General features: G+C 51.6%; 2 protein-coding genes across 8 annotated transcripts in view; one reads left to right on the top strand and one right to left on the bottom strand.

Annotated features, from left to right (window-relative positions):
• On the top strand, positions 1–26,248 carry Ada (adenosine deaminase). Of its 4 annotated transcripts, none has more exons than XM_075962982.1 (12): positions 1–175; positions 10,447–10,508; positions 13,907–14,029; positions 19,428–19,562; positions 20,149–20,264; positions 21,244–21,371; positions 21,930–22,001; positions 22,083–22,184; positions 22,387–22,451; positions 24,300–24,429; positions 24,892–24,991; positions 25,370–26,248. In XM_075962982.1, exons 1-12 carry the CDS (start codon positions 143–145, stop codon positions 25,384–25,386), a joined length of 1,083 nt encoding a protein of 360 aa, XP_075819097.1. In that variant the 5' UTR covers positions 1–142; the 3' UTR covers positions 25,387–26,248. The 4 variants fall into 4 exon arrangements, with proteins under 4 accessions (XP_075819097.1, XP_075819096.1, XP_075819095.1 ...); XM_075962981.1 differs by having other exon boundaries at positions 19,419–19,562; positions 25,373–26,248; XM_075962980.1 differs by having other exon boundaries at positions 19,419–19,562.
• Pkig (cAMP-dependent protein kinase inhibitor gamma) overlaps positions 26,248–26,943 on the bottom strand; it is a 65,966-nt gene continuing 65,270 nt past the window's right edge. For all 4 annotated transcript variants that reach the window (XM_075962984.1, XM_075962985.1, XM_075962986.1 and 1 more), the window contains exon 4: positions 26,248–26,943. In XM_075962984.1, coding sequence (XP_075819099.1) covers positions 26,864–26,943 — 80 coding nt within the window. In that variant the 3' untranslated portion in view covers positions 26,248–26,863.

Genomic DNA, 26,943 nt, shown 5'->3' with positions numbered 1-26,943 from the left:
CCGGGGCAGCCCGGTAAAAAAGAGCGTGGCGGTCTGTGTTCTCTGAGAGCCCTCGGAAAGCGACCCTGCCACCGAGCCAGCGCGGACCCGGAGAGCTTCGGCGGCGGGAAGAGCTTCGGCACCGGGGTGCACACTCGGCACCATGGCCCAGACGCCCGCTTTCAACAAACCTAAAGTGAGCGCGGAGGGGCTCCGTCGCCCGGGTTGTGCCCCCGGGCTGTCCCAGGGCTTAGCCGGGCCCAGCCCTGGGAGACTTCACCCTTAGAACCACAGGAGGACTCCCGCTGGCATCTCCCCTCGACCCAGGCCGTTGCTTGCTTCCGGAATGTCGGACGAAAGACGATGTGGCAGGGAGCGTCCAGAACCTGGAGGTGCCTCTGGCTGGCCTTCGGGTTCGGCTGCTGTCCATGCCCTGTCCATTCCGGGTCTCAGCCTCGCTGTCTGTCAAATGGGCACTTAGTGGGTGGGGCTGCGCAGCTGTGCGAGCCTGGGCAGGGACCTGATGTCTGAACCTTAGTAGAACGGGGCCCAGGGTCTCTAGCTGTTAAGCGTTCGGTGAATGGCTTTATCTTCAGTGTTATGATTGCTTTGTGGGCACCAGGTAACTTAGGTTTGTGGGTGAGTTTGTGGATGCGCCCGTGGGAAAAAGTTGTGATCCAAGCCAGAAAGGGGAATGAGGCAACAAAGCACTGGGGAGGAATTCCTATACACCCTGGGCCTTTGGCCACAATAGGTTTGTTTGGGGTCAGGGTCATGGCCCTTGACCCCTGATGGAGTACCCCTTGTCTTTCTGCCTGCAGTTGTAGGTTCTTGGAAACAATGAAAGTCAGGGAGAGTCCAGGTCCCTAAGGCCAGCTTGCAGCTCTCAGGGATTCTGTCCAAGGAGGCCCTAGACCCAGTAGTCAGTCAGCCAGGCAAACAGGTCAACAGAGTGAGGACCCAGGGGGGAGGAATCAGAGACAGCCAGGCTCAGATTTACCCCTCCAAGAAACAGATGTTGAAAGGTGATGGCAGATGTTGCAAAGGCAAGAATCCGGTGTGTATGTTGTGTAACATATGTGTGCCTGGAGGGGGAGGGGAAGGGCAGGTGGGCCTGCTCCTCCCGTAGGGAACTCACTCTGACCCTGCTGTCAGAAGCTAGAGGCTAGAAGGGCAGGGCACGCCTTCTCGTCCAACCCATGCCTCCTGCACATCTTGTCTGGTGCCCCTCACCATGGTTAGCGCCTCTTGCCATTGAAGGCTTTTTTTTTCTTTTGATGGTCTGAATTCTCTCCACCCTTGGTCAGGGGAACCACCTCTCCTGATGGGAGCGATGGAAGCTGAAGATGACAGGTGACAGATCGATAGCACCTTACCCTTTTGTAACAGCGCTGTGGGGAGTGCCAGTATACTATGATCCCCGGTATTGTCACCTGGTTCATAGCGGCAGGTCATTTCCTCCTCGGCCTCAGACTCCAACACCTGGGGAAAAGGACCTCATTACTAGGTCTACGTGCACCGGTGTCTGGGTGGTAGGAGGCAATGCTTGAGCGGAAAGGTAGCATCTCGGCTGCTACGTCTCATGCCATGGGGAGGGAGGAACGTAGCTGTGGCCGACAGGAGTGGGAAGGGGTCACTGGGATCAGCGTCTGGGTGGCCTGTGTGACTGAGTTTTACCAGTTGAAGCTTACTGAGGGCCCAGCCTTCACACATAACTGCACACAGCCAGTCCATCCTGGCAATGACCTTGCGAGGTAGCCAGAAGCATCGCCATGTGCAGATGCAGAAACGGGTGCAGAGAGCCTAACTAGGATGTAGCCAAGCTGGGAGAAGAGTCCATACTGAGGGCTGGCTTCAAAATCCCATCTCCAGCCGGGCGGTGGTGGCGCACGCCTTTAATCCCAGCACTCGGGAGGCAGAGGCAGGCAGATCTCTGTGAGTTCGAGACCAGCCTGGTCTACAAGAGCTAGTTCCAGGACAGGCTCCAAAACCACAAAGAAACCCTGTCTCGAAAAACAACAACAACAACAACAACAAAAAAAACAAAATCCCATCTCCTACGCCAGGCACCATGGTACACACCTGTAATTCCTAGCATTTGGTAAGGCTGAGGCAGGAGGATTTTTTTAGTTCCAAGCCTGAACTATATAGCAAGACCTTGTTTTGGATGAGAAAATAACATAAAAGCCAGAAATCCCATGCGCCTGTCTCCCCGGGTGAGCTCTGCAAATGCCTTGGGGAAGAGATGGCATCTCACCTGAGCCAGGAGCCTTTGCTGGGGTTTTTGGTTTCTTATGCCTACCACCAGCTGGGACCTAGGGGCTTGGGCAACTTCAAGGTGAGTGGTGATACCTACCAGAGTTTTTGTTTTGTATATATGTAAGTGTGCGTGGAGGCCTGCGTGTGGAGGTCAGAGAATAACCTTAGGTGTCATTTTTCGCCCTCTGGCTTGTTCCTCTCTGGAACACCAGGCTAGCTGCCCCAGGAGTTTCTGGGCGTTCTCCTGTCTCTGCCTCACATTGCATAAGAGGAGTAATGGGTTGTAGATGTGAGTTACCATGCCTGGTGTTTGCGTGGGCTCTGTGGATTTGAACTCAGAGCCACACACTTGTGTGTAAGCTTTTTTCTTCCTGAGCCATATCCTCAGCTTTCCCTTCCAGATTTACAAGTAATCTGATTTTAACTGCAGGCTGAGACTGAGGAGGTTGGGGTGGGGTTGAGATACGATGTAACACTGCTGGTCCACCAGCCTACCCAGAGGAGCAAGAACCTAGGCACCTGCTACCTGCTTAGATTGAGTGCTTGCTTCTTAAAATTGCTGGGCACTGAAGAAGGTGGATGAGTGTGTGTGTGTGTGTGTGTGTGTGTGTGTGTGTGTGTGTGTGTGTATACACCAGTGATCCTTATTACGGAAGCAGGACTAGAAAATTCTGTGGCTCCAGTTATTGCTATGTGTTAAAGTTCCGCGCTGACCTGGTGCCTCTGGCTGTGATGGAGTCGTGAGTACTGGGAACCTTTAGCGGCTTCGTTCGCAGAATCCTGAATGACTGAACAGGCAGCTGTCAGCATCCCATTTGCAAGTGGAGCCGTCTGAGGTACTAGAGAGGAGAAGAAGTGTGCTCAAAGCTGCACTGTCTGTGCGTCTCACGTCTTAGACTTCGAGGGAACTGGCCCAGGTTGGGAAGGCTGTTTGAAAGGCAGCCATGTGTGGCATGATCCTAGGGCACCTTTGCTCTCTGACACTTGGATGTTTGTCTGTACCGAGAGCGGTTCTAGCTGCTTTGTATGAATTAAGTCAGGTTTCGTTCACAGCAGCCTCCCGGGATAGGTCCTGTTATCTTCATTTACATAGGAGGAAACTGACTCAGAGAGGCAAAGGAACTTGCCAAAGTAGCACCACCAAAAAGCAGCATAGCTGGCCTGCAGGTCAGACTGGCCTAACCGAAGTAGGTGCTATTGAAGGCTTTGCTAATTAGCAGCTTTTCTTTTGTGAGATAAAAAAGGGGAGTGCAGTGATGTGAAGAGCAGGGACTCAGCGGCAGTGTCTTGGCCTTGGCCTTCAGACAGACCAGGGTAGAACCCCTGCCTCTCAGCTTGGCGGCATCAAGTCCTCAGGTAAGCAGGCCCTGAAACTCAGCTGTCTTCAATAGCTGGGACAGAGAAACGGCTGTTATGGGGTGCTGGGGAAAATCTACATGCCATGGTTTCTGCTAAAGTGCCTGGTTCTAAAGTGTGTGCTTCCTTCCGGAGGTTGCAGTGGGTGCTTCCTGGATTCCGGGTCACCCTCATTTCTTGTTTTGAGCAGGTGTACTGACTTGGGTTCTTGGTGCCTTTCCGTTACCAGAGCCACCTGTTAAAATGAAACTACCCATGGGAAGAGACTGTCTCACCCGTTTAGATTCATGTGACAGTTGTTGGGGAGGGGACAGAGGGAGATTTGGTTTCATGGAAGCCTTTGTTTGACAGAGCAGAAAGAGAAAGGGGTCTGTGGTCACACAGGGAGGCAGGAGACCAGCCTGACTCCTGATTCCAAATCCCGGGAGACTGTCCTGCAGACTGAAAGAGGACCGTCCACCTGTCTGGGTGTCCTGAGAGAGTCCTATGGCCGTACCTTCTTGGATACTGAGAGAGGACTGTCCACCTGCCTAGGTGTCCTAAGAGAGTCCTATAGCCATACCCCTGGGGTTGGTGGAGGCAGCACTGTGGGATAACCTTGAACAAGGGGACCCCAAAATGAGGTTGAATGCTATATTTATCATGGGGTTAGGGGTATGGGTGAGCCGTACCTCAGAGTGGCTGCAGGGCTAGATAGCATATGGGGGCCAGAGCCAGGCCCACGCTGAGTTCCACTCTCCCCCTTAATTACTGGGGTTGAGTAACTTCCCTGTGCTTTAGTTTTCCTGTGAAATGGGAATTATACCTGTACCCGTCTCACGGACACCAAGTGTGACCTGGTTAGTGTGGGCATGCCACACTGATAGCTCCCGTCTGTAGGGACCTGCGTCACCTGGTGGTCATCCTGGTCACATTTTCCCTTCCTCTGCCTAACACCTTGCCTTGTTTGGATAAAAGCTTCTGGCTTCGGGCTCATGCAACTTCCTGGCTGTGGTGTTCATTTGTTTGTAATACTGTTGTGACCTAAGGCAAGTTCTTCTCTGAGCCTCAGTCTTATCACCTGTAAAGTGGGAATAAACTGGACTGTTTCCTAGACTTTTGAGTCATAAGATCTCTGCCAAGTGGAGATGCTCCTTGCTGGCTGAGAAATTCTGGGGTGACTCATGAATTTCATAACACTGGGGAGCCCCATCAGGCACCAGGGCTACAGGAAACACCAAAGGGCTGCTTGGCTCCTTCCAGTCTGTACCTTGGAGCTACCGGAGCCCAGAAAGGGCTGAGCTGAATTTGGAGGGGCTTCCTGAAGGAGGCAGGGCTGAGGCAGTTCATTGGCCCAAGCCTACCTTGTTGGTTGGTTTCATCCTAAAAGACAGTCAAGAGGTGGTGGGACATGAGGTGCTGACCCCTGCTCCACCCAAGCCCTTGCCAGGATGAGGCAGGAAGGAAGGACTTGTGAGGGCTGGCAGTGGGTGCCTGTGACTCCTCTGGGTTCTGGCCGTGGTGCTAAAGACAAGAGCCTGGCTGCTTTGCCCGCCTGGATTCTCTACCGAATCTGCCATTGCTGACATTAAGACTCGACAGACCCAGAGCACATTTTGCTGTGCCAGGTGCTGTAGTTGGTACCGAAGACACACTAGAGTGGCACAGACGGGTACCTGTTCTTGGAGAAGCAAAAGTGGAAAGAGAACAGAGTGGGGGCAGGTGTGGTGGCACACACCTTTAATCCCAGAGTGTAGAGGGCAGAAACAGGTGGATCTCTGTGAGTTTGAGGCCAGCCTGGTCTACAGAGTAAGTTCCAAGGATAGCCGGGGCTATGTAGAGAGAGACTGTCTCAAAACAAAAAGAAAAAAGAAGAGAGAGAGAGAGAAGAACAGTGTTGTGTGTTTAGGCATGTGGAGGCCTGGGGACACATTGTCCTACTGGGGCCAGCCCTGCCCACCCTCTACAGGCCTGAAGCAGATATGAAAGCATCTGACCAAGAAGGCCAAGATTTAGATACTTGTCCTAATTCTGTCCACTATCTCCAGCATATCTTGTGACCTGAACTCACCTCTCTGGACCTCACCAATGAGGTCAGACATCTCTTGGTGCTTCCTCAGTTCCTGGCACACAATAATTATCTGTTAGTTACTAAGCTGCTTCCTGTCCCCAGCAGCCCTAGGAGGTCTTCCTGCCATTCTCACAGATAATGGCCAACTGCAAGCCAGTCTTATTGAGTGACCACAAAGAGAGATATAAAACTCTCCAGAGAGGTCAGGAGGCTGGACAGAGACTGGGCACCAGGGTCGGGATGGTGTTGTGGCCTTGAACAAGACCTGGACTTAAGGGCAGGAGGACTTGGGCCCCGACTTTGCTCTCCTGTTGGTCTGCTCTGACTTCTCTGAGCTTCACGTCACAAACCTCTTTATGCACAGCTGCTAGGTTCGCATAAATGCGGACCTTGCCTAGGGTCTAAGGACAGCAGGACCTCTGAGAGCCTCCACACTGTCTCAGAGGTGGTCCTGTCTGCTGCGAGGCTGGCAGGACAGCAGTTAGGAGCTCAAGGGCAGACTTGGGTTCACTGATTGATCCCTGAATCTTTAGAGCACCTTCTCGACCTTCCTGACGCTGTCACCGTTTACTACAGTTCCTCATGCTGTGGTGACCCCCAATATAACATTATTTCTATTGCTACTTTGTAACCGTAATTTTGCTACTGTTACGGATCATAATGTAAATATCTGATATGCAACCCCTGTGAAGGGGTCGTTCAACCTCCAGAGGGGTCGTGATCCACCAGTTGAGAACCACTGCTTTACATACTTCTCTGAGCCTCAGTTTCCTCCCATGTAAAATGGGTGTGCAGTCCTTGCCTTCAAGGTTGTAGCACATACAATAGACACTCACATAGACTCAATAGACACCCTAACTGCCCTTTTCCTGAACATGGTCCCAGCTCAGTCTCTAAACTTGTACCTCCATGGTCATCTGGGCTGGTAGATTGGCTTCTCAATAGCAGCTTTCTGGAATGTTCAATGGGTCGCCTGTCTACATTGTGAGCTGTCTGTGGAGATGGTCTATGCCTCTGCTCCCTACCAACCTGTTCCATGTGGCAGCTTCTGTGGAGCAGGGTGGACAGCTGGCCTCAGAGGGGCCCTCATCCCTGCCGGGTTCTCTAAGACCCACCATAGGGGGCTGTTGTGTGTTGGACTCCTGCTTGCCAAGGACCTACTGCGGGTACAGTGTGGTACGCCCTGCACATTAGCTGGCTCCATCTGGACACATACATTAGCAATCTTCTACTAAGGTTTACTCCCAGCCTGCTCTCCACCCAGAAAGCCACACTTTTAAGAGCTGCCCCCTCTCCCCTGTCTATTGAAAATATTTCTGTTGAAAACCCATCTCCGTGAGCGATTTCTGGCAGGTTTCCCGATTCCGCCACACACTAACTCTTCCTTGATCCTTCCTTCTCTCTGGCCTACTCTGCCCTGCAGGGCTCCTCCTTCAGGTTGGCCCTCTGAACACACTCTATTGTATCCCTTGGTGTCTGATTTTCTTTACCTTGTAGCTCTGCAGTGTGTGTGTGTGTGTGTGTGTGTGTGTGTGTGTGATCATAGCCTGGGGCTCTAACCTCGGAAGAGCTCTTGTTCTGGTAAGTGGGACAGGACAGACCAGCCCAAGATGGCGTGGATGCTTCTAGAGCTGCCTCGTTGGCTATCTGCCTGGAGCTTCCTGGAGCCTTTCTGCTCCTGATGGTCTCCTGGGGGCTGGCAGGTGGGGCAGTCACATCCTGACAATTGTCGCTGTTATACTGCAGCAGAGATACTGTGGAGGTGTCTCTGTTGATGTGTAACTGCTTTCCCCCAGTGCCCTTGCAGACCTCTGGCACCCACTGATGGAGACAGAGCACAGACACCCTGCCCTGACCCACGGTCGGATTCCCCTTCTCATAGTCTAGGCTTTGTTTTGCCTCCGACCACTCCTCCCCCTTTCTCAGTGACCTCCTTTACTCCATCATCCATCAGTGTCTACATGGGGCCAACTCACTCCCGCCTCAAAAGAAATGAGCTGCTGTGATCCACAGCTACCCTCTGCCCCTCCTGGGCTATGTGTCAGCCATTCAGAAGTAAGGTTCATAGGAGAATAACCTAAACCTTCTCTACTTTCTCACTTCCTTTTACTCTTGCCTTTCCCTATCTGGATTCGGGGCATCATTGTGTCCTCCTTGCCTTGACCTCTGACAGGGCCTGGCTATATGAGATTCCTATGGCAGCTGTAACAAGTGACCACATTCTAAGTGGCTTTAAAGCCACAAAACACCCTGGGCTCCATCCCCAGCACTGAAAAGACAAAATAAAGGCAGTTACATCCCCCCTCTTCCCCCAGCCCACACTCTACAGTTCTGAAGGCCTGCAGGGTGATGCTCACACTGAAAGCTCAGGGGTCAGCCCTTTGCTTTTCCAGCCTCTGGTAGTGTCAGGCATTCCAGACTTACAGCCTCATGGATCCAATCTCTGCCTCTGTGGTCACACTGTCCTAGAGGTCTTCTGCCTCTGTCTCTAGGACAGGAAAGTACATTCAGAACCTGTCCAGAGAGTTCAGGATAAGCTTCCCCAAGACTGTGGATGATTCTGTGTGTTACCATCCAAGACTGTGGATGATTCCGTGTGTTACCATCTAAGATAGTGGATGATACCTTCTAAGATCATGAACGATTTCACGTGTTACCATCTAAGACTGTGGATGATTCCGTGTGCTACCATCCAAGACTGTGGATGATTCCGTGTGTTACCATCCAAGACTGTGGATGATTCCGTATGTTACCATCCAAGACTGTGGATGATCCCGTATGTTACCATCTAAGATTGTAGATGATTCCGTATGTTACCGTCTAAGATTATGGGTGATTTCATGTGTTACCACCTAAGATTTTGGATGATTACATGTTACCATCTTAAGTCCTATCTTCTGGTTCTAGGGCTTGAGATACAGGCAACTCTGGAGGCCCGTGGTTGACCCAGTATTCCCACCCAGGGAGGTCACTGCTCCCCGTTATTTTTAGCCTGCTGGGCTGGCCTCTATATGCCATGTCCTCCAGTGTCTCCTACTATCTTTGGCCTCTATTCCCCAGGCTCTGCCTCCCCTGCACTAAGTGCTGGCTTAAGCTAGGGCCTGGTTCTAGACCCCAGCCTCAAAATCTTGTCTGTGATGGCCTTTCTCGGCCTCAAAGAAACTGGGAAAGCCAACAGCCAGTGTGATCCCAAGCTGGGGGTGAGCTGCTCTATCTTCTCCCAGCTGGGTGGCCTTAAGAGTGCTGGGCACTCTAAGGACCTACTGACTACAGGCTTTGTCCCCTCTGCTGGCTGCTGCCATGGGCCTGGTTTCTTCTGCTGGAAACAGGCTCTGTAAGAGTTCCTGGGGCTGACCCTTGGGCAAGCAGTTCCCAGATGTTCCTCTTCCATGGCAGGCCTGCCAACATCCTTATCTAGGTCACCAATTTCCAGATATGGCCACACCTTGGAAAATACCACTTCTGGGTCTCCCCTGGTCCAAGAAATTTACTCCATGGATAAGGCAGATGACAAAGTCCCTTAGGTCACTGGCTCCTGGCACCTGTTGTACCTCTTGGCAGTCATGGAAAACAGCATCTCCCGGGGGCAGTGGCTGCTTCCTTTGGGCCACACCTCTCCACAGACACTGTCTAAAGTCTTTGCCATAGTTGTTGTAGAAGACTATAGTATCCCACGCTGTTCAGTTGAAGCTTAGGCCCAAAGAGACCAAATATCTGAGATCAATCATCCAATGGTAGAACTGGGAGTCTAGACAAATAGACTCTTTCCAAAACCTCTGCTGGTAGCCTTGGCTTTATGTGCAAGGTGTCACACATGGGACTGGACAAATAAGGGATGATCACCAAGACCTTTCTAGAGGATCAGAAAGACTTAGTTACCAGATATGTTGCCTGCTAAGGTAGGCTGGACTGGTACCGGTGTGTAGCACGGAGTCTGGTGTTTGTATATTTGCATTTACTTCGCCCTGCACTTGCAAGTGTGCACTTTCCCACAGAGCTGTACCCTGCAGTGGAGTCATACTTCAGTGTGTGTGTGTGTGTGTGTGTGTGTGTGTGTACGCGTGCATACAGGCATGGGTGAGTATACGCATATGTGCCGACATGTGAAAACCAGAAGTCCATATCGGGTGTCATTCCTAACGTGCCACCCTCCTTATTTTTCAAGACAGGTTCTCACAAGGGAGCCTGGGGTTTACCGATTAGGCTAAACTGGCTAGGGAAGCCCAGGGACCCCCATCTCCATCTCCCCTGCTCTGGAACTGTAAGTTGCAGCACCACACTTTTTGTGTGAGTGCTGACTGAACTCAAGCCCTATGCTTGTGCGGTGGTACTTTATAAACTGAGCTGTCTTCCTGAGCCCCAGAGCCTGATTTTTGAGGTGTCTGCAGTCGGCTATTCCTGGTAAACTTAGAAGGTGGCTGAGGGCAGCAGCTCTGGTGTGGTGGGGGCTGGCTCATTCAGATCACAGTTTGGGAATTGGATTGGGGTTAGAACACTGACTCTGCTGCTCCCCAGTGTGGCTAAGGCAAGGGTTGGGGTCCCTGCTTCCATTGCTTGCTCACTACGTGACTTTGGACAAGGCATTTAACATTAATTTCCTGATCTGTGAACTGCATAGCACAAGCACAAGACGACCCCCCCACACACACACAAACCCACAAATAGGTAAGCTTAGACAAGAGCACTCATGTAAAGAGTTTAAGAGTTTAAGAGGTGTATTGACCAAGTGTCCAGGAAAAGGCAGCTTCGGAAGTGGCCCTCAGTCTCTGTGGTGTCTCATGTTCCTTCTCTGCCCCTTGCAGGTAGAGCTGCACGTCCACTTGGATGGATCCATCAAGCTAGAAACCATCTTATACTATGCCAAGTAAGTCCATGGACAACCACAGTCCTCTCCAACATCCAGCGACATGTACAGCTCTTCCTGGGGGGCCCTGGAGATTCCCAGGACTCTGTTCACCCCTTGTGGGAGTCAAGCCAGCCCTTGGTGGAAGATGGTGTCCTGGGTTCTTTCCACTCCAGCCTTCATTGGTTGGAGGTGGTAGGCAAGCATCCTACCTTCTAGCTGACGGGAAAAGTGAGCCTGCTCCTAGCATCCTTCACTCCTTTGCTGTGGGGCACTCTGCATCCTGGGAGGAGTCAGCTTCCCTCCACTGTCTCCAGTGTCTAGCCTCAACTCTACCGCTGTCCCATGGGACAGCCTCCCCGGGTGTCCAGGTGCCACTGGGGAATTTGTCTCCCAACTCCAGAGCATGGCTCCCAGTTCCCTGGGAGGGTTCTACTGGGCAGGCTTTCCTCCACGTTGTGCTTCCAGCAGCCTCTTCCTGCCCTGGGATGTGGCTGCTGTTCAGCCGTCATAAGCACACAACATCGGCTGCCCCACACTGAGTGACTGCCTTAGCGACTCCCTCCCACCACTTGGAAGGCAGTTGTGTAGCTCACCCTACCTTACAGGTGGGAGGAAGCCAAAGGCTGTTTTAGTCCAGAGGGATGGTGGAGTATTTTCTCCCATCAGCAGTGCAACCAGGGAGCTCTATAAAGTAAGACCTGAAAAACAGGGTCTATCTGGATGCCACAGTAAAGGTCACTCCCAGATGTCACTGTCAGCATCTATGGCTCTAGTGTCAAGGGGACGCCTCTGGCCTTATCTGTGTGTGACCTTTGATCATCTGGAGCTGGTAGCTATTGCCACAGGGCCCTGCTGAGGTCGTCTGGGTGGAACACTAAGATGGGTTCTAATCAGGGATTATTAAATGGTCCAAAAGGCTCATTAGCCAGGCCAAGAAGGCACGAGTATCCTTGAGTGAAAGAGCAAGATGTGGATATTGGGGCCTGGTGTGATTTTTCTGGCCTCAGTGAGCTCGGGGCGGGAGGGGGATGCCCTGAAGTCTTCAGGCAACAGGGAAGAGGCCTCGCTTCCAGTGACCCCTTCTCTGTCTGGGTGTCTGGGTGACTGTTGGCAATCATCTCTTCTTCCTTCAGCTCCTGGATTGTGCCCTTCATAGTGCCTCTTACCTCCTTCTCAGTCCCTCTCACTACCCTGCGGGCTCTCTATGGAGCATATGAAGGTCTAGCCAGGCCCCTTCACTACCCTGCGGGCTCTCTATGGAGCATATGAAGGTCTAGCCAGGCCCCTTCACTACCCTGCGGGCTCTCTATGGAGCATATGAAGGTCTAGCCAGGCCCCTTCACTACCCTGCGGGCTCTCTATGGAGCATATGAAGGTCTAGCCAGGCCCCCTCACTACCCTGCGGGCTCTCTATGGAGCATATGAAGGTCTAGCCAGGCCCCCTCACTACCCTGCGGGCTCTCTATGGAGCATATGAAGGTCTAGCCAGGCCCCTTCACTACCCTGCGGGCTCTCTATGGAGCATATGAAGGTCTAGCCAGGCCCCCTCACTACCCTGCGGGCTCTCTATGGAGCATATGAAGGTCTAGCCAGGCCCCTTCACTACCCTGCGGGCTCTCTATGGAGCATATGAAGGTCTAGCCAGGCCCCTTCACTACCTTGCAGGCTCTCTATGGAGCATATGAAGGTCTAGCCCTCCTCTAGTGCCATCATTGCACGGATCTGAGCCACCACTGTCCCTTCTCTTGTCATCTGTAATCTGTCTCCAGGTGCCTACCATGGCCTCACCATCCTCTGGGCTTTAGGGCTGTAGTCTGACCACTGACTTTGAACATAGTTAGCAGTGTATCCCTCTGAAGGCTCTCCAGGATCACCATGGCTGTACATGGCCTTAGGAAGGTGACTTAGGCTGGCCAGCAGCAAGAAGCTTAATCTGGAGGGAGCAGTGAGTCCTGAGAACCTGCCTATGGGCCAGGAGCACAACAAGGGCAGGGACCATATCCCCAAGGTAAATTATGGAGACCTGGGACTGGTGAGGATTCATGACACACAGGCTAGAGCGGGGAGACCTTGGTGTTACCTACTGGAAAACTATGGGGACTTGTTTTATCTTACAGCTGTGCTGGGAATGAAACCTAGGGCTTCTGCATGCTGTAAAGCTAAAGTCTGAGCCCCTTAATATTCTCTTTTTTAAACACATGTGTACACACAGACACACACACACACGTGCATGCAAACACGCATGCACACACACCAATAATAACAATAGTGGTATAAAATAGGAGAAACCAAGACCTAGAGGGATATTGCAAACGGGAGCTGAGTCACAGTGGGTGGAGACAGCAGAAGCAGGAAGGCACACCAAGTTCACACCCGCTTCCTGCAGTCCACACGGAGGCAAAGCTCCCGATGTAGGAAGAAGGCAGGAATGGGACAGAGTCTTGAGCTGAGTAGCCAGCACAGCAGACCTATGCTAGGTGGGGCAGGTTGCTATGAGAAGCCAGCCAGGAGGGCAGAGCGAGAGGTCCTGATACCAGCTCCTGTCCTGGGATTATGATACCGCACAGTCTAAAAGCTTCTGTCTGGGCATGTGCTCAAACATCTCTGCCTACCCCTGGACCTGATGAGGAAGTCATGGGCTTGCTATAATACTCACCCTGGCAACAGCCAACCTGTTAGTCCCTTGATGTATATTGACTCGTCTCTGGGTCTGCCATCCTGAATGCATTTAATCTGAGAAGCCAGGCAGGGCCAGGGCTGCTGAGTACTTGGATGAGCAGTATGATTTGTCGTGACTTCTGGATACAAGTCTTGGAAGGCCTCTATGCTGTTCTCTAGGCCTTGGAGCTCAGTTTCCTCATCTGTCCCAAAGGAGAAGCTAGATGGAAGGACCCCCTTGTTTCTTACTGAAGTTACCAGTCTGTTCCTTGCTGCCCTGGGAGGCCTGGCTGGATCTTGCCTTGGCATCTCATGTTTTGTTTTCATTCGTTTGTTTGTTTGGTTGGTTGGTTGGTTTTTCGAGACTGGGTTTCTCTATAGCTTTGGAGCCTGTCCCGGAACTAGCTCTTATAGACCAGGCTGACCTTGAACTCACAGAGGTCCACCCGCCTCGCCTCTGCCTCCAGAGTGCTGGGATTAAAAGCGTGTGCCACCACCGTGCAGCTTTTTTTTAAATGTAGTTTTAAAAATTCATTTTATGTGTCCAAGTGTTTTGCCTGCAAGTATGTATGTGTAATACATGCATGCCTGATGCCTACAAGGAGGAAGAAGGCATCAGATCTGCTTGAACTGGAGTTAGAGATGGTTGTGAGCTTCCGTGTGGGTCTTGGGATCAAACCAGGTCTTCTGCAAGAGCAGCCAGTGCTCTCACCCCCTGAGCCCTGGCTGCAGCCCCTCATGCTCAGTTTTATTTTCAGGAAGAGAGGCATTACCCTCCCGGCAGATACAGTGGAGGGACTGCGCGACATCATCGGCATGGACAAGCCTATTTCGCTCCCTGGCTTCCTGGCCAAGTTTGATTACTACATGCCTGCTATCGCGTGAGTTGCTCCCAATCCTTGTGTCCCACGACAGCACCCGTCCCTGTAGACTGAGCTGCTGTAGAAGGCGCTCTGAACCTCCGGCCTTGCTTCTGACCGTAGTGTGCCCCTGAGCCAATTTCTCCTATGCCTTTGGAATCCTAATCTCTTAACTCACCCAGAGGCAGAAGAGGCTCTGTTCAAGCCCTGTGCTGGTTAGGCTACGGGATGTCTTGTTCAGAACTCACTGCCCTTGCACAGTTAATGTCCCCAGACCCATGCCACCATCACAGAACTCAGAGGAAGAGCCCTTGGCCTAGGTCAAGAAAAGACATGGGGGGTAGGTCTGAATCAGGTCCCCCATGCCCCAGTCTAGAGCTTTGGAGGGTGTGGGCAGGCCAGGTGCTGGAGTGGGAAATGGAGGTGCAGTTGGGTCTGTCTTCGATGTCTTGAATCACTGGTTGAACGAGGACCACTACTAGTCTCTGAGAAGGCCCAAGAACTGCCATTAGAGAGTGTCAGAGAAAGGACTCAGACTCTGAAAATCTAAGCCAGGCTTCTGACCTGAATTTACCGGCTTCTTTCTGTGTCGCTCAGAGCTGACACTGAAACCCACATGCCAGGTGCAGGGGTCCTACAAGGTTGAACTCTTGCTTTCCACAGATGCTGACTCCTCCCCTACCCTTGGGGACTAACATGCCCCAGCCTCAGGTCCTCACCGGGCCCTCCACCCCCGTTCTCTCTGCCTGGAATGTTGTTCTCTAAAAGCCCACGGTTTGCCTTCTGCGCACATCTGTGGTGTCCCTTCTCAGTGAGGCCTCACTGGCCATGTTGCGGTATACTGCATCACCTCCTGGCTTTATCTCTATCAACAGTGTTCCTGTCTGGCAGACCATGTGCATTTTCCCTTTACCTGGCTCTCCTGTCAGAAGGTGACCAAAAGACAGGGATCCGAGCTCCTGTTCCTGTTCACTGTGTACTGAGGGTCTGTGTCCAGTATGAGGAGGGTTCAGTACCCACCTGGAGAATGACTGGAACCACAGCTCTGGGAAAGGCAGAGAGCAAGCCCCTCCCTACGGCAAAGCTGAGACCCAGAGCTTCCCGCATCCACTGAACCTCCTCCTGGGAGTGCCCCATTTCCCCAGAGCTGGGCCCTTTCTTCTCACCTAAAGGCTATGGGGGTGCTTGCATGCCTTCCCTTGCTCATTGTCCCTGCTCTGGAGGAAGTCCTACCTAGGACAGTCCATTAGCGTTTGATCAGTGTTCACAGAGGCCCTCACAGGTCACTTTGTGCCTCGCTCCTGTAGCTTACACTCAGCAGCAGCAACTAAAACACTTCCAGCATCCAGCTGATCACTTCTTTGTAGCATTTGTCCGCCCCAGCCAAAGTCCTGGCCTAGGTAAGGTTTCTGATGTTTTAGTCATTTGGCCTCACAATAACCCTTTGACGGAGGTATCAGAGAGGACAGCTAACTAGCCCAGGATCACACAGACTGTACCATGCCTGAATATCGTTTGCCCACTCCAGAGTCCCTCTGAGCTGGGCAGTGGTGGCGCACACCTTTAATCCTAGTGCTTGGGAGGCAGAGATGGGCGGATCTCTGTGAGTTCGAGGCCAGCCTGGTCTACAAAGCAAGGACCAAGACAGGCACCAAAGCTACACAGGGAAACCCTGCCAAAAAAAAAAAAAACCAGAGTCCCTTTGTGTAGTAATAGGGGGCGGCGGCTGGGCTGCGTCCCCAAACACCCCAGCCGCCTGCCCGGCTCCGGCTAGCTTATGCCCCGAAATAATTACACAGACACTGTATTCTTTTAAACACTGCTTGGCCCTTAGCTCTAGCCCTTACTGGCTAATTGTCACATATTAATTTAGCCCATTTCTAATCATCTGTGTAGCGCCCCTAGGTGCGCTTACCGGGAGGATTCTAGCCTAAGTCCATCCTGGGTCGGAGCTGGGGCATGGTGTGCGTCTTCCCTGGAGCAGGTAGCATGGCGTCTCTCTCTGAGGTGTCTGCTCCGGAGAGGAGAGCTGCGGAGTATGACCTCACTTCCTCTTCCTCCCGGCATTCTGTTCTGTTTACTCCACCCACCTAAGGGTGGGCCTATCCAATGGGCCTAGCAGTTTCTTTATTGCTTAACCAAGGAAATCAACAGATTGATATATGACACTCCCCCATCACTTCCCCTTTTTCTGTTTAAACAAAAAAAAAAGGCTTTAACTTTAACATAGCAAAATTACATATAACAAAACAGTTATAAGTAAAAGTTACATCAGAAACATTTATACATATAACAAAATTGACCTTAAATCTCTATCAATGCAAATTATTCATACCTATATCATTTCCCCCTTTAAATGTAAAAGAACATTTATAAACCATATTTGGGAACATGGGCGCAGTTTTTTCTCTCCAAACTGCTTCCTGCTGAATGGGGGCGTCGTTAATCAGATTATTTAGGGTGTAACCTGTATGCCAGGTTTATCTCAGTTGGCAGTTGAGTGAAGTAATTTTTTGAAGATGTTCACAGCAAACCTTCAGGAGGACGTGGTCCATCATACCAAATCGGGATAAATGCAATCCACAAGGTCTGATCCTCTGTGAAAACAAAAGCAGAATCTCTTTTCCAAAGTATCATATCCTTAGATCCAAATTCTGAAATCGTAATACCCTTATATCCATTCTGGTTTATCTTGGCAGCCCAGGTAATGAAATGTCTCTCTGTACTTAGCTCCTTCACAGTCAAAAATTTTAAAGAAAACACAATAATACAAAGAATCCAGACTCTCTGTGAATTTTTCATCTTTACGCGGCTTATTTTTTACTCTATCACTTTACTTTATTCTGTCTCTTTAAAGACTTTACCTTTTTTTTTTAAACCATTAACTTTATTCTCTATATTCTTTTTCTTCTCTGTCCCAAGCCTACGTACATTCATCCAACAGTGTGACTCGTTTAGCGGTCTGAATCTGTCCTATTGTGAATCTGCAATTTTTTACTATCCAGGAGCACTTTTGATTTGCGCCTTTAAATCACTAGGCGCTTAAGAATCTAAGCTGAGACATTCCTAAGTTAACTTTTTGCTTTTTGAGCGTATATCTGTGGACCAGGCTGTCTTTGAACTCTCAGAGATCCGCCTGTCTCTGCCTCCCAGGCATTGGGATTAAAGGCGTACACTACTACACCTTGAACTCACAGAGATCTGTTTGGCTCTGCCTTCTAGGCACTGGGATTAAAGGCGTGTGCTACCACACCTTGAAGTCACAGAGGTCTATCTCCCTCTGCCTCCCAAGTGTTGGGATTAAAGGTGTGTACACACAACAACTCTCTTCCTTTTTTGTTTTTTGCTTTAAGAACTTCAACTTTTAGCTTGCATATATTTTTAACACACTTTAAACCATTCAGAAATTTTCTTTGTCTTTGAATCTCTCTTTACTGTATATCTCTCTTTTTCTGACCACAAGAGCCTTTAAATTACTGAGCAATATCAGTAGGACTAAAGGCGTGGCTTTGACGGCTGGATCCTTAGCTTTTCAGCCTCATGGCTGGTGTACAGGCTGCAGCCATGTTTATAGCCACACCTGGCTTTTCAAGGTCCCTGCCAGCCAGCGAGCTACAACAGACAATACTCAAGTCCTCTCTCGGTAGCCGGCCCTCCTGCCTCAAACAGTCAGAGTTTGCCCTGGCAGGATGGTCCAGAAAGCCGGCAATTTTAAACGCGCAGCTTTTTTCTTGCTACGGCTGAAAACCGAAAAGCATGTGTTCAGCTTTTCGTCAACACCATTTAAGTGTTTCTTGGCAGGACCTCTTAATGAGCTGCAGGCTTTGCAGCTAAAGCTGAGTCAGGAAGCCTCTCTTAGATGAGGCGCTTGCTTGCCTCTGGCAAGCAGAGTAGACCCGAGAAATTGCCACAAGAAACATGCTTTACTCTATTCTTTTCCAAGCTTTCTCAGGCTTTCTGTGGACTCAGTTAGCCACATGTCTGGGCGCCATTTGTAGTAATAGGGAGCGGCGGCTGGGCTGCGTCCCCAAACACCCCAGCCGCCTGCCCGGCTCCGGCTAGCTTATGCCCCGAAATAATTACACAGACACTGTATTCTTTTAAACACTGCTTGGCCCTTAGCTCTAGCCCTTACTGGCTAATTGTCACATATTAATTTAGCCCATTTCTAATCATCTGTGTAGCGCCCCTAGGTGCGCTTACCGGGAGGATTCTAGCCTAAGTCCATCCTGGGTCGGAGCTGGGGCATGGTGTGCGTCTTCCCTGGAGCAGGTAGCATGGCGTCTCTCTCTGAGGTGTCTGCTCCGGAGAGGAGAGCTGCGGAGTATGACCTCACTTCCTCTTCCTCCCGGCATTCTGTTCTGTTTACTCCACCCACCTAAGGGTGGGCCTATCCAATGGGCCTAGCAGTTTCTTTATTGCTTAACCAAGGAAATCAACAGATTGATATATGACACTCCCCCATCACCTTTGGGTTCACCATCTGTGCCCCTTCTCTCCCTGCCAGCCTCACATTTAGCAAAAATTTGGCTACTGTACCCTAGGCCCTTTCCTTGGATGAAGTGTCATAGTTATGACAACATAGAGAATCCTTGCCTCATGGGAGTCAAGGGGACATGGGAAATAACACTTCAGAAAAAGCATGTGATATCTAATGTCAGTGATCAGGACATGGAGAAAGGATCCCCAGAGAGAAGGTGGTCTGGGCAGGGTCTTAAGCTGGCATTAGGTGGAGGCAGGCAGAGTCCTGAGGTGGGAGGGACAAGCTTGATGGTCCTTGGCCAGAGGAAGAATGTGAATCACAAGATGCTAGCAAAGCTGGTGACCGTGCCATTGGGCTGGCATCAAGGCAGAGCTTTCTACACAACTGGAAGCCATAGGGGCTCAGAAGAGAGGAACAGCATGCTTTGGTTTCCTTTATAAAAAAAAATTATGGGGTTAAGAGGCTGCTAGATATGTGCCCCGCCATTGAGCCACACCCCTAAGCCCTTGTTTACTTTTCTTTTTAGACTGGGGCAGGGATCAGAGGACAATTTGCAGGAACCTATGTCCTCCTTCCACCCTGTGGATCCTGACAGTCAAACCCCGGTCTTCAGGCTTGACAGCAAGCGCCCTTTCCCGCTGAGCCATCTCACTGGCCCTCCGGGTTTCCATTTTTAATCACTCCCGCTGCCACATGGAATGGCATGGCATCAGAGCAAACGTGAAGACATGCCCGTTAGAAGCAGTTCCGTCAGACAAGGGCAAGGGGTCAGAATGAGTTTATTTCAGAAGCACAGATGCCAGGACTTGCCAGGTGGCTTGGGTCTTCTCTGCAGGATCTGAAGAGGGCTACAGGCACCTCATTTGCTGCGGGAGCTCCCAATGAGTTGAAGAAGCTTGTTGCCAGCCTGTGTTTCTCCCTTCCCAGGGGCTGCAGGGAGGCCATCAAAAGGATCGCCTATGAGTTTGTGGAGATGAAGGCAAAGGAAGGCGTGGTGTACGTGGAAGTACGCTACAGCCCACACCTGCTGGCCAACTCCAAAGTGGACCCGATCCCCTGGAACCAGGCTGAGTGAGTGGCTGGGGGCTGGAGGGGGCTGCATTCATTGTTCAGCCCTGAGGAGAGGGCAGAGTGCTGGGAGCCCTGGCCTTGCCCTTGCCTGTGGACTCAACTTAACCAGAAGAGGCATGATCCCTATCCCTCTGCCTGTGGTTACATCTCTGCCCTAAGCAAAATGCTTGGCTAGCTGCCCACGACTCTGCCTGGCTTAGCCAGTGACATCGAGAGGCTCTGCTCAATGAATGAGCCTGGCCCATTGCTGTCTTCTGGTCTGGACCTCTTCATCTGGAAATATCTTGAAGCCCCCTTGCCCCCTCCCTCTGAGCCATGATTCTGATGCCTGTAGACAGTGGCAGCCCGACAGGTTCAAATTTAGCCCCCTCTCCATCTAGAAATAGGGAGGGCTGTCTGACACCCCCACACTGGAATCCAGCAGTGCCCAGACAGCTCTGAGGAAGTAGGCCACTGCATAGGGGCTTGAAATCATGTCTCCCTGAAAGACATAGGTCAGGGGCAAGGCTGCTCCTCCCTGCTCCAGTTCCATGGCTACCATGGCTACCATGGCCTGAAGTCTCTCCCTCCTGCTCTCCCCACACAGAGGGGACCTCACCCCTGATGAGGTTGTGGATCTTGTGAACCAGGGCCTGCAGGAGGGAGAACAAGCATTCGGGGTCAAAGTCCGGTCCATACTGTGCTGTATGCGCCACCAACCCAGTGAGTACCATTGTACCCTGCTGGCCGCCTGGCTCTATCCCAGAATCCCGTACCCTGTGTGTCCAGTGAACTCTTGGCAGCTCTAGTGATTCTCGTGAACAGGAAATCTAGGTCTTGACAGCCGCGTGACCAACAGGAAGCTCATAGCCAAAGGAAACTAAACAATAGGGAAACATCTATGACCACAAGACTCTGGTTTGGCCCGGTCCAGAGCCTCTTGCATAGGTCTGACTTCTGAGGTATCTGGGATTCCTCTCCTGTTGCCAGCATTGGCCAAATCTCCGGGGCTCAAGCTTCAACCTGCAGTGCCCATTCTGTGACCTTGGGCAAGTCACACCACCCCTCTTGAGTGTTCACACCTCGTTCGGGGATGGTCACACTCACTTTGTGCTCCTACCCTAAGGATTAGCGGGAACAAAGCCAAGGGCTGATGTGAGGTTAGGGGGCTCACTACAATAGCGCATGGCCTGCATGCCTCTTCTCAACCCTCAATGCCTCTTCTCGACCCTCAATGCCACCTGGGGATCGAAGTCAGGTCATCGGGCTTAAGGCTTTTACCCACTGAGCCATCTTGTAGGCCCACATCATAACTCTATGGGGCTCTTAATGTAAACTGCACGACTTATTAGCAATGAACTCATTCCTGAGCTATAGCATGGGCTAAATATTAGACTCTATGTTCCCACTTTCTGAGTGAGGGAAAGTCTGCCATGGTGTTGGTAAGCACTGAGGGAATGACCTGTTTGTCCCTTACTGAGCCCCACCTTTGTCTCAGCACACCCTCGCCTTGTGCAGTGGCAGTAGTCTTCCTCTGGGAAAGAGGCTTGGGTGGAGGAAGACACGGCAGTCAGGATCTGAAGACAAGACACTGGATCTTATGTCTTCTCTGGACAGATGAGGGCTTAGAACATCCAGGAGGGCGGCCGGGCAGCCCTGTTCCCATACTGTCTGATGACGCTCCGTTGAACCTCTCTCCCAGACTGGTCCCTTGAGGTGTTGGAACTGTGTAAGAAGTACCATCAGAAGACTGTGGTGGCCATTGACCTGGCTGGTGATGAGACCATAGAAGGAAGTAGCCTCTTCCCAGGCCACATGCAAGCCTATGAGGTGGGCCTGAGAAGGGGAGAGATGTTCCTGGGGGAGCTTGGATGGTGAGCCTGGGGCCTCCCGAGTCCCCGAGTGTGCGTTGGTTGGGGTGAGGAACTCTGAGCAGGGTATAAACCAAAGCCCCTGCATGGTGATGGGAAAGCTGTGTCTGAGTCTGCATCTGCCTGTGATTTGCTGTGTGGTCTTAGACAGAACTGCTTCTTTCTGGGCCCCATTTCTTAGTTCTACACTTCGTTAGGCCTTGGTCATATTAACTTGAACTTTCCGGAACTCCACCCTAAAATCGTGTTAGTTTGCTTTAGAATATTAGACAATGTGTTTAAACCCTTCAGACAGTACCGGTGCAGGAGCTGCAGAATAAAGGATAGCTACCACTTTATTTACGACACTTGGAAACCAGGCCACACCCTCCTGTGTACTTATTGAAGTAGCCTCGCCTTACTCTGAGGACAGTCACACCTGCCAAAATTTAGACCCAAGTGTGGCAAAGACAGGGACCTCTGGGGACCTTCTAGGGACCTCTCAGAGCTACCCCCGAACTATCTCTTCCCCTTCTAGGGGGCCGTGAAGAGTGGCATTCACCGTACCGTCCATGCTGGGGAGGTTGGCTCTGCTGAGATTGTGCGAGAGGTAAGGAATCAGGAACCCTGGGCCTCCTCTTCCTGACTCCAATCCTGCTCCTGGACTCACCTCCTCTATGCTTCTCCATAGGCTGTGGACACTCTCAAGACCAACAGGGTGGGACATGGCTACCACACACTGGAGGACGAGGCCCTCTACAAAAGGCTACTGCAAGAAAACATGCACTTTGAGGTGAGGGTGTGAGGCTGGGAGCTGTCTCTGGCTACCCCATGCCTTTTAGACAGAGGTGGGAATGGCCAGTGGTGGAGGTTTCAAGGGCTTGAAGCAAGGAGGTCCTGGCAAAGCTGGCAAGAATGGTGCCACGGCAGGTGGCTCGGCCCATCGGGGTATGGCCTGGGGCCCACTATGCCAGCCACACACCTGCCCCTTGCAGGTCTGCCCCTGGTCCAGCTATCTCACAGGCGCCTGGGACCCCAAAACGGAGCACGCAGTTGTTCGGTGAGATCTGGTTCCTGAGACCCATTTGGTTCTTCTGGAAAGGAAGGGGAGGGAACATAGGAATGGATACCTGGTCATCCTGGTTCCTAGGAATGAAGTCCCTTTGGCTGGGTGGGAAGCAGGTACTGCTGTCCTTGTCCATCGAATGAGGACTGCGAAGCTCACGTGCAGACCTGACTGTGGTCCCCACCTACTGACTACTAGAGCTGAGGTCCCATAATGCATCAGCCACAGCAGAATGCCCCCTCCCAAGGGAAGCTTCTGCATTGTCACCAACTCTGTCTTCTGGGCTGTGGGCAGACGAGTCTCACCCGGCTGGGTGTTTGCTGCTCTTGGTGCTGTTGAGTGCTCCCCTGAATGCCAGCCTGAATCTTTCCCTGGAGCATCTCTCCCATACTACAGGGCTCCCATCAGCAACCAAGAACAAGGTCTTCCTGTCCTGTGATCAGGTCCTTATCAGGGCTCGTGTGAGGACAAAGCCATCTTCTCCTAAGGCAGGATACAGATGGCAGAACCTGGGCTGACAATGGACAGGCCAGCACTGGTGCCTCTGGCACACCAATTGGCAGCTCTTGGAGGCACACGGGTCTATTAGCACGCTGGCTAAAGGGAGGTTTAACTCATCTATGCAAATACAAAGGCTGAAGAACAAAGACTCTTGGTGATGGTGGAGCAAGAACTAAGGAGAGAACCCACAACAGTGACATTAAGGGGCAGGAGAAACAGACAGAAGGGAAGTCAAAAGCGTGGTGTCAGTGGTTACGGGTGCTTGCTGTGCAGGCTTGAGGACCAGGGTTCAGATGCCAGCAACCACATTAAAAGCCAGGCATGGCCATGCACACCTGTGACCCAATACTAGGGAAGGGGTGGAGACAGGAGGATTGTTGGGACTTCGGGTTCAGTGGGAGGCCCTGACCTAGAGGAATAAGATAGAGAATAAGGAAGATGGCCAACATCTTCCTCTAGCTCTGCACATCCACAAACATGGGTATACACACACACACACACAGGAAACTAAAACAAAAAAATTAACTTTTTAAGAAGTATGGTGTCAGAGAAATCTAAGAATGGTGTTTTGAGAAGAGTCAAGTGTCCAATTCTGGGGCTAAGATGGCTCAGTGTGTAAGGTGCTTGCCACCAAGCACGACAACCCAATAACCTATACGGCAGAAGCAGAAACTGACCGTCACAAATTGCCCTTTGACCTCCAAACACACACCATGGCATGCACATCCACAGCATAAATACAAATTTTAGAAGTGTGGAATACTGGGCTGGAGAGGTGGCTCAGAGGTTGAGAGCAATGGCTGCTCTTAACAGTGGCCCTAAGTTTAATTCCCAGGCTCACAACCATCTATAATGAGATCTGGTGCCCTCTTCTGGCATGCAGGCATACATGCAGACAGAACACCGTGTACATAATAAATAAATCTTAAAAAACAAACAAAAATCAAAACAACAAAGGTGTTGAATACTACTATCCAAGCAAACAAAGTTAGAGCCAGCAGAAACCAATCAAGCTCAACAAGATGGTGGACAGGGTTGTGCCAGGAAGTTTATGTGCTGTGTTGAGGAGCCATATGCGAGGAACTGAGGCCTGACTAGGAGAGGCAGGCAGGGTGCCAGCCACGTTCCAGTGCTGAGAAGGGGAAGGTTAGCGGGCACGAATGCTTGAGGGGCTATTGCTTTCCTGGCTCTGCAAACTGCCCTCCTCCCTGGCTCTCACCTCAGCTCCAGAATGCAACCATTCATGTTGTCTAAGGCTGGGTGAAGATCGAACCGGGGAGATGGGCAGCCATGGTCCTTGGAGTAAAGAGGCTCTTTTCTCCCTGCTGGCCCCTCCGCCAGCTTCAAGAAAGACCAGGCCAACTATTCACTCAACACAGACGACCCTCTCATCTTTAAGTCCACCCTGGACACTGACTACCAGATGACCAAACGGGACATGGGCTTCACTGAGGAAGACTTCAAGCGACTGGTGAGTGGGTGTGAGCTGTGGCCCCGACACTTGGTCCAGGTGTCTGTGTGAGGTCTGCCTGGAACCTCTGGAGACCCACAGTGGGTTTCCCTGACATGCCAAGCGAGTCTAGCACCAAAGGCCTCCCACAGAGATGCCTTGACACTGGCATCCCAGCTGAGGGATCAGGTGGCTTAGCCTTTGCTTGGGTTGATCCCTCTCTCAGAAAGGTGTGCCTGGCTGTGGAAAATTTTGTGCCATTTAGGCTGCTCCTAGGCTGAGACCTTGTTCTTGGGTTTTGCTGTCCTGAGTGAATCCTTTGCAAGGGCCTCTGCCCACATCTAACCTCCTCACACCCACACTGAGTATGGGGGTCTGTGGTCTCTGCTACGGCTCATGCTGCCCTGTGACCCTAAAACAAACCCCTCGCCCTGGTTCACGAGACCACTCCCTTCCTGGCTCTTCAACTGTTTTCCCTTCTAGAACATCAATGCAGCCAAGTCAAGCTTCCTCCCCGAGGAAGAGAAGAAGGAGCTTCTGGAACGACTGTACCGAGAATACCAATGGCCACCAGAGGCTGAAGGTACACCTACCTCTGGGAGGTCCTTTGGGGAGCAGGGGACAGCACTAAGAACTAGTGAGCCTGCCTGGCTTCTGGGCGCAGTTGTCAGTCAGCCTCTCATCAGGGAGGCTGTTTCCTGAGCAGTTACTACCGTCTGGACAGGCTTCCTGCAGATACTCCCAACCATCGTGGCAGCCTGAGGTGTGACCCTAACAAGGAGTAGGCCCAGTCCTATTTCCATGAATCCCTTCATTTCTGCATATGGCCTTGGCAAGCCACACATTCCCTTGCCTGTAGCCCCTGTCTTGCTATCTATGGTAGGAAGGCATTCTCTGTGCTTTCCCCGATGCCTTATGTGTTATAAGTGGTCTGATCTTTCTACCTCTCTGACTCGACCAGCAGGGCAGATCCCCTGAAGATGGCAAGGCCACTTCTCTGAGCCTCAGCCTGTGGATGGAGCCTTCACAACTGTGACACTCTTACCTTCATTCCTTCCAGACCTTGGAGCGGCCAGGTCTGTCCTCTGATCAGGTGTTCTGGCCAGGGCCCCGGGGGCCTTGCCAATTGTGGGTATGGATTGGAAACCTTCCTTCTAAGGCTAAAAATCTGGTGTTTAATAAAGCAGCTGGTGACTGGCATCTTGCAGCACATGGTGGATGTGGTCTTGGGGCTGCTGGCTGGGGTGGGTAAGAGGCCCCACATGGACACTGGGCCGGAAGAGCCAGGACCTTTCCTCCAGAAGTGACATTTTTCCAGAGGGGCAGTTTGAGCAGGTGCTCCTCAACTCTTGGCTCCTTTAACCAGAGTCTTTTGCAGCTATTTTTATTATTTTAAAGGGTTATCCATTTTTATGTATATGGGTGTTTTGCCTACATGTAAGTATGTGCATCGTGTGTGTGCCTGATGCCAGAGGAAGTCAGGACAGGGCATCAGATCCCCTGGACTAGGGTTCAGACAGCTGTGAGCTACCGTGCGCATGTGCATTAGAGGACAGCTTGTGAGCGCTGCTTCTCTCCTTCCACCATTCACCCAGGGACTGAACTCGAGCTGTGAGGCTCGGCCGCAAGCACCTTTACACACTGAGCCATCTCACAGGCCCCCTTCAGGTTATCACCGTGGGTTGTGTGAGGATGGGGTGGGGAAGGGCTCATCAGATGCCACGTGAGGAGTTACACTGGTCACTACAGGACAGAGGGCAGCAGTGCCGGCTGAAGATGTGGGGGTACAAAGCCCATGTGGGCATTTGGTGGTTAAAAGAAACAGTCTTAAGCCAGTCACACAAATCATCAGCGTTTATTTCCTGGAACCTACGTATCACTCTCTTGGTACAAAGGGTAAAGAACTGGTCAACTAGTTTTGAGTCCAAATCCTTTCCCTACAACTGGATCTGAGGCTCCATGAGGGGAACTTAGAGCTGCATAGATCATCAGAACTAAGCTTAAAATGGCTTCCAAAACAAACCAAAACCAAAACAGAAAAAAGTGATTGTCAGCTCCCTCTTCTCTGCTGAAAAAAGTTATGTTTTTAAAAAATGTAAAAGAGGCTTTAAAAAAGGGATAGGAAGATCTTTCTGACCTAGGCGGCTGACTGGAGGGATGAATGGTGTGGGGACAGTCCCTGTCCAGGTAGGGACTGCCCACCTGGGGGGCGGGGCCTGGCTCGGGCCCCACCTGGCTGAATAAATAACATCCCGTGGTGATGGTGTACCTGGGCACTGCGGGGAGGTGGAAGGGAAAGTGGAACCATGGTGTGGGCAGAGGACTTTGCTGGAATAGGCGCCACAGAGGCCTCCATGAGGCTCAGTCGATCTGGCTGCTCAGAGAAGAGACTGCTGGGTTGTGCCAGGGCTCCAGTCCAGGAGGGGACAGTTAGCCTGCAGGACCAAGGCTGGATTCAAGACGAGCTGCTCGCATCACTGCCCTGGGGCTGGCTGCTGGCCTCCTTCTCTGGGGTACTTTCCTCCTTCTGTCCTT

The sequence above is a fragment of the Microtus pennsylvanicus genome, chromosome 2 (assembly GCF_037038515.1).
Source record: "Microtus pennsylvanicus isolate mMicPen1 chromosome 2, mMicPen1.hap1, whole genome shotgun sequence".
Classification (NCBI taxonomy): Eukaryota; Metazoa; Chordata; class Mammalia; order Rodentia; family Cricetidae; genus Microtus; species Microtus pennsylvanicus.
This window is presented reverse-complemented; position numbering and strand designations above follow the sequence as displayed.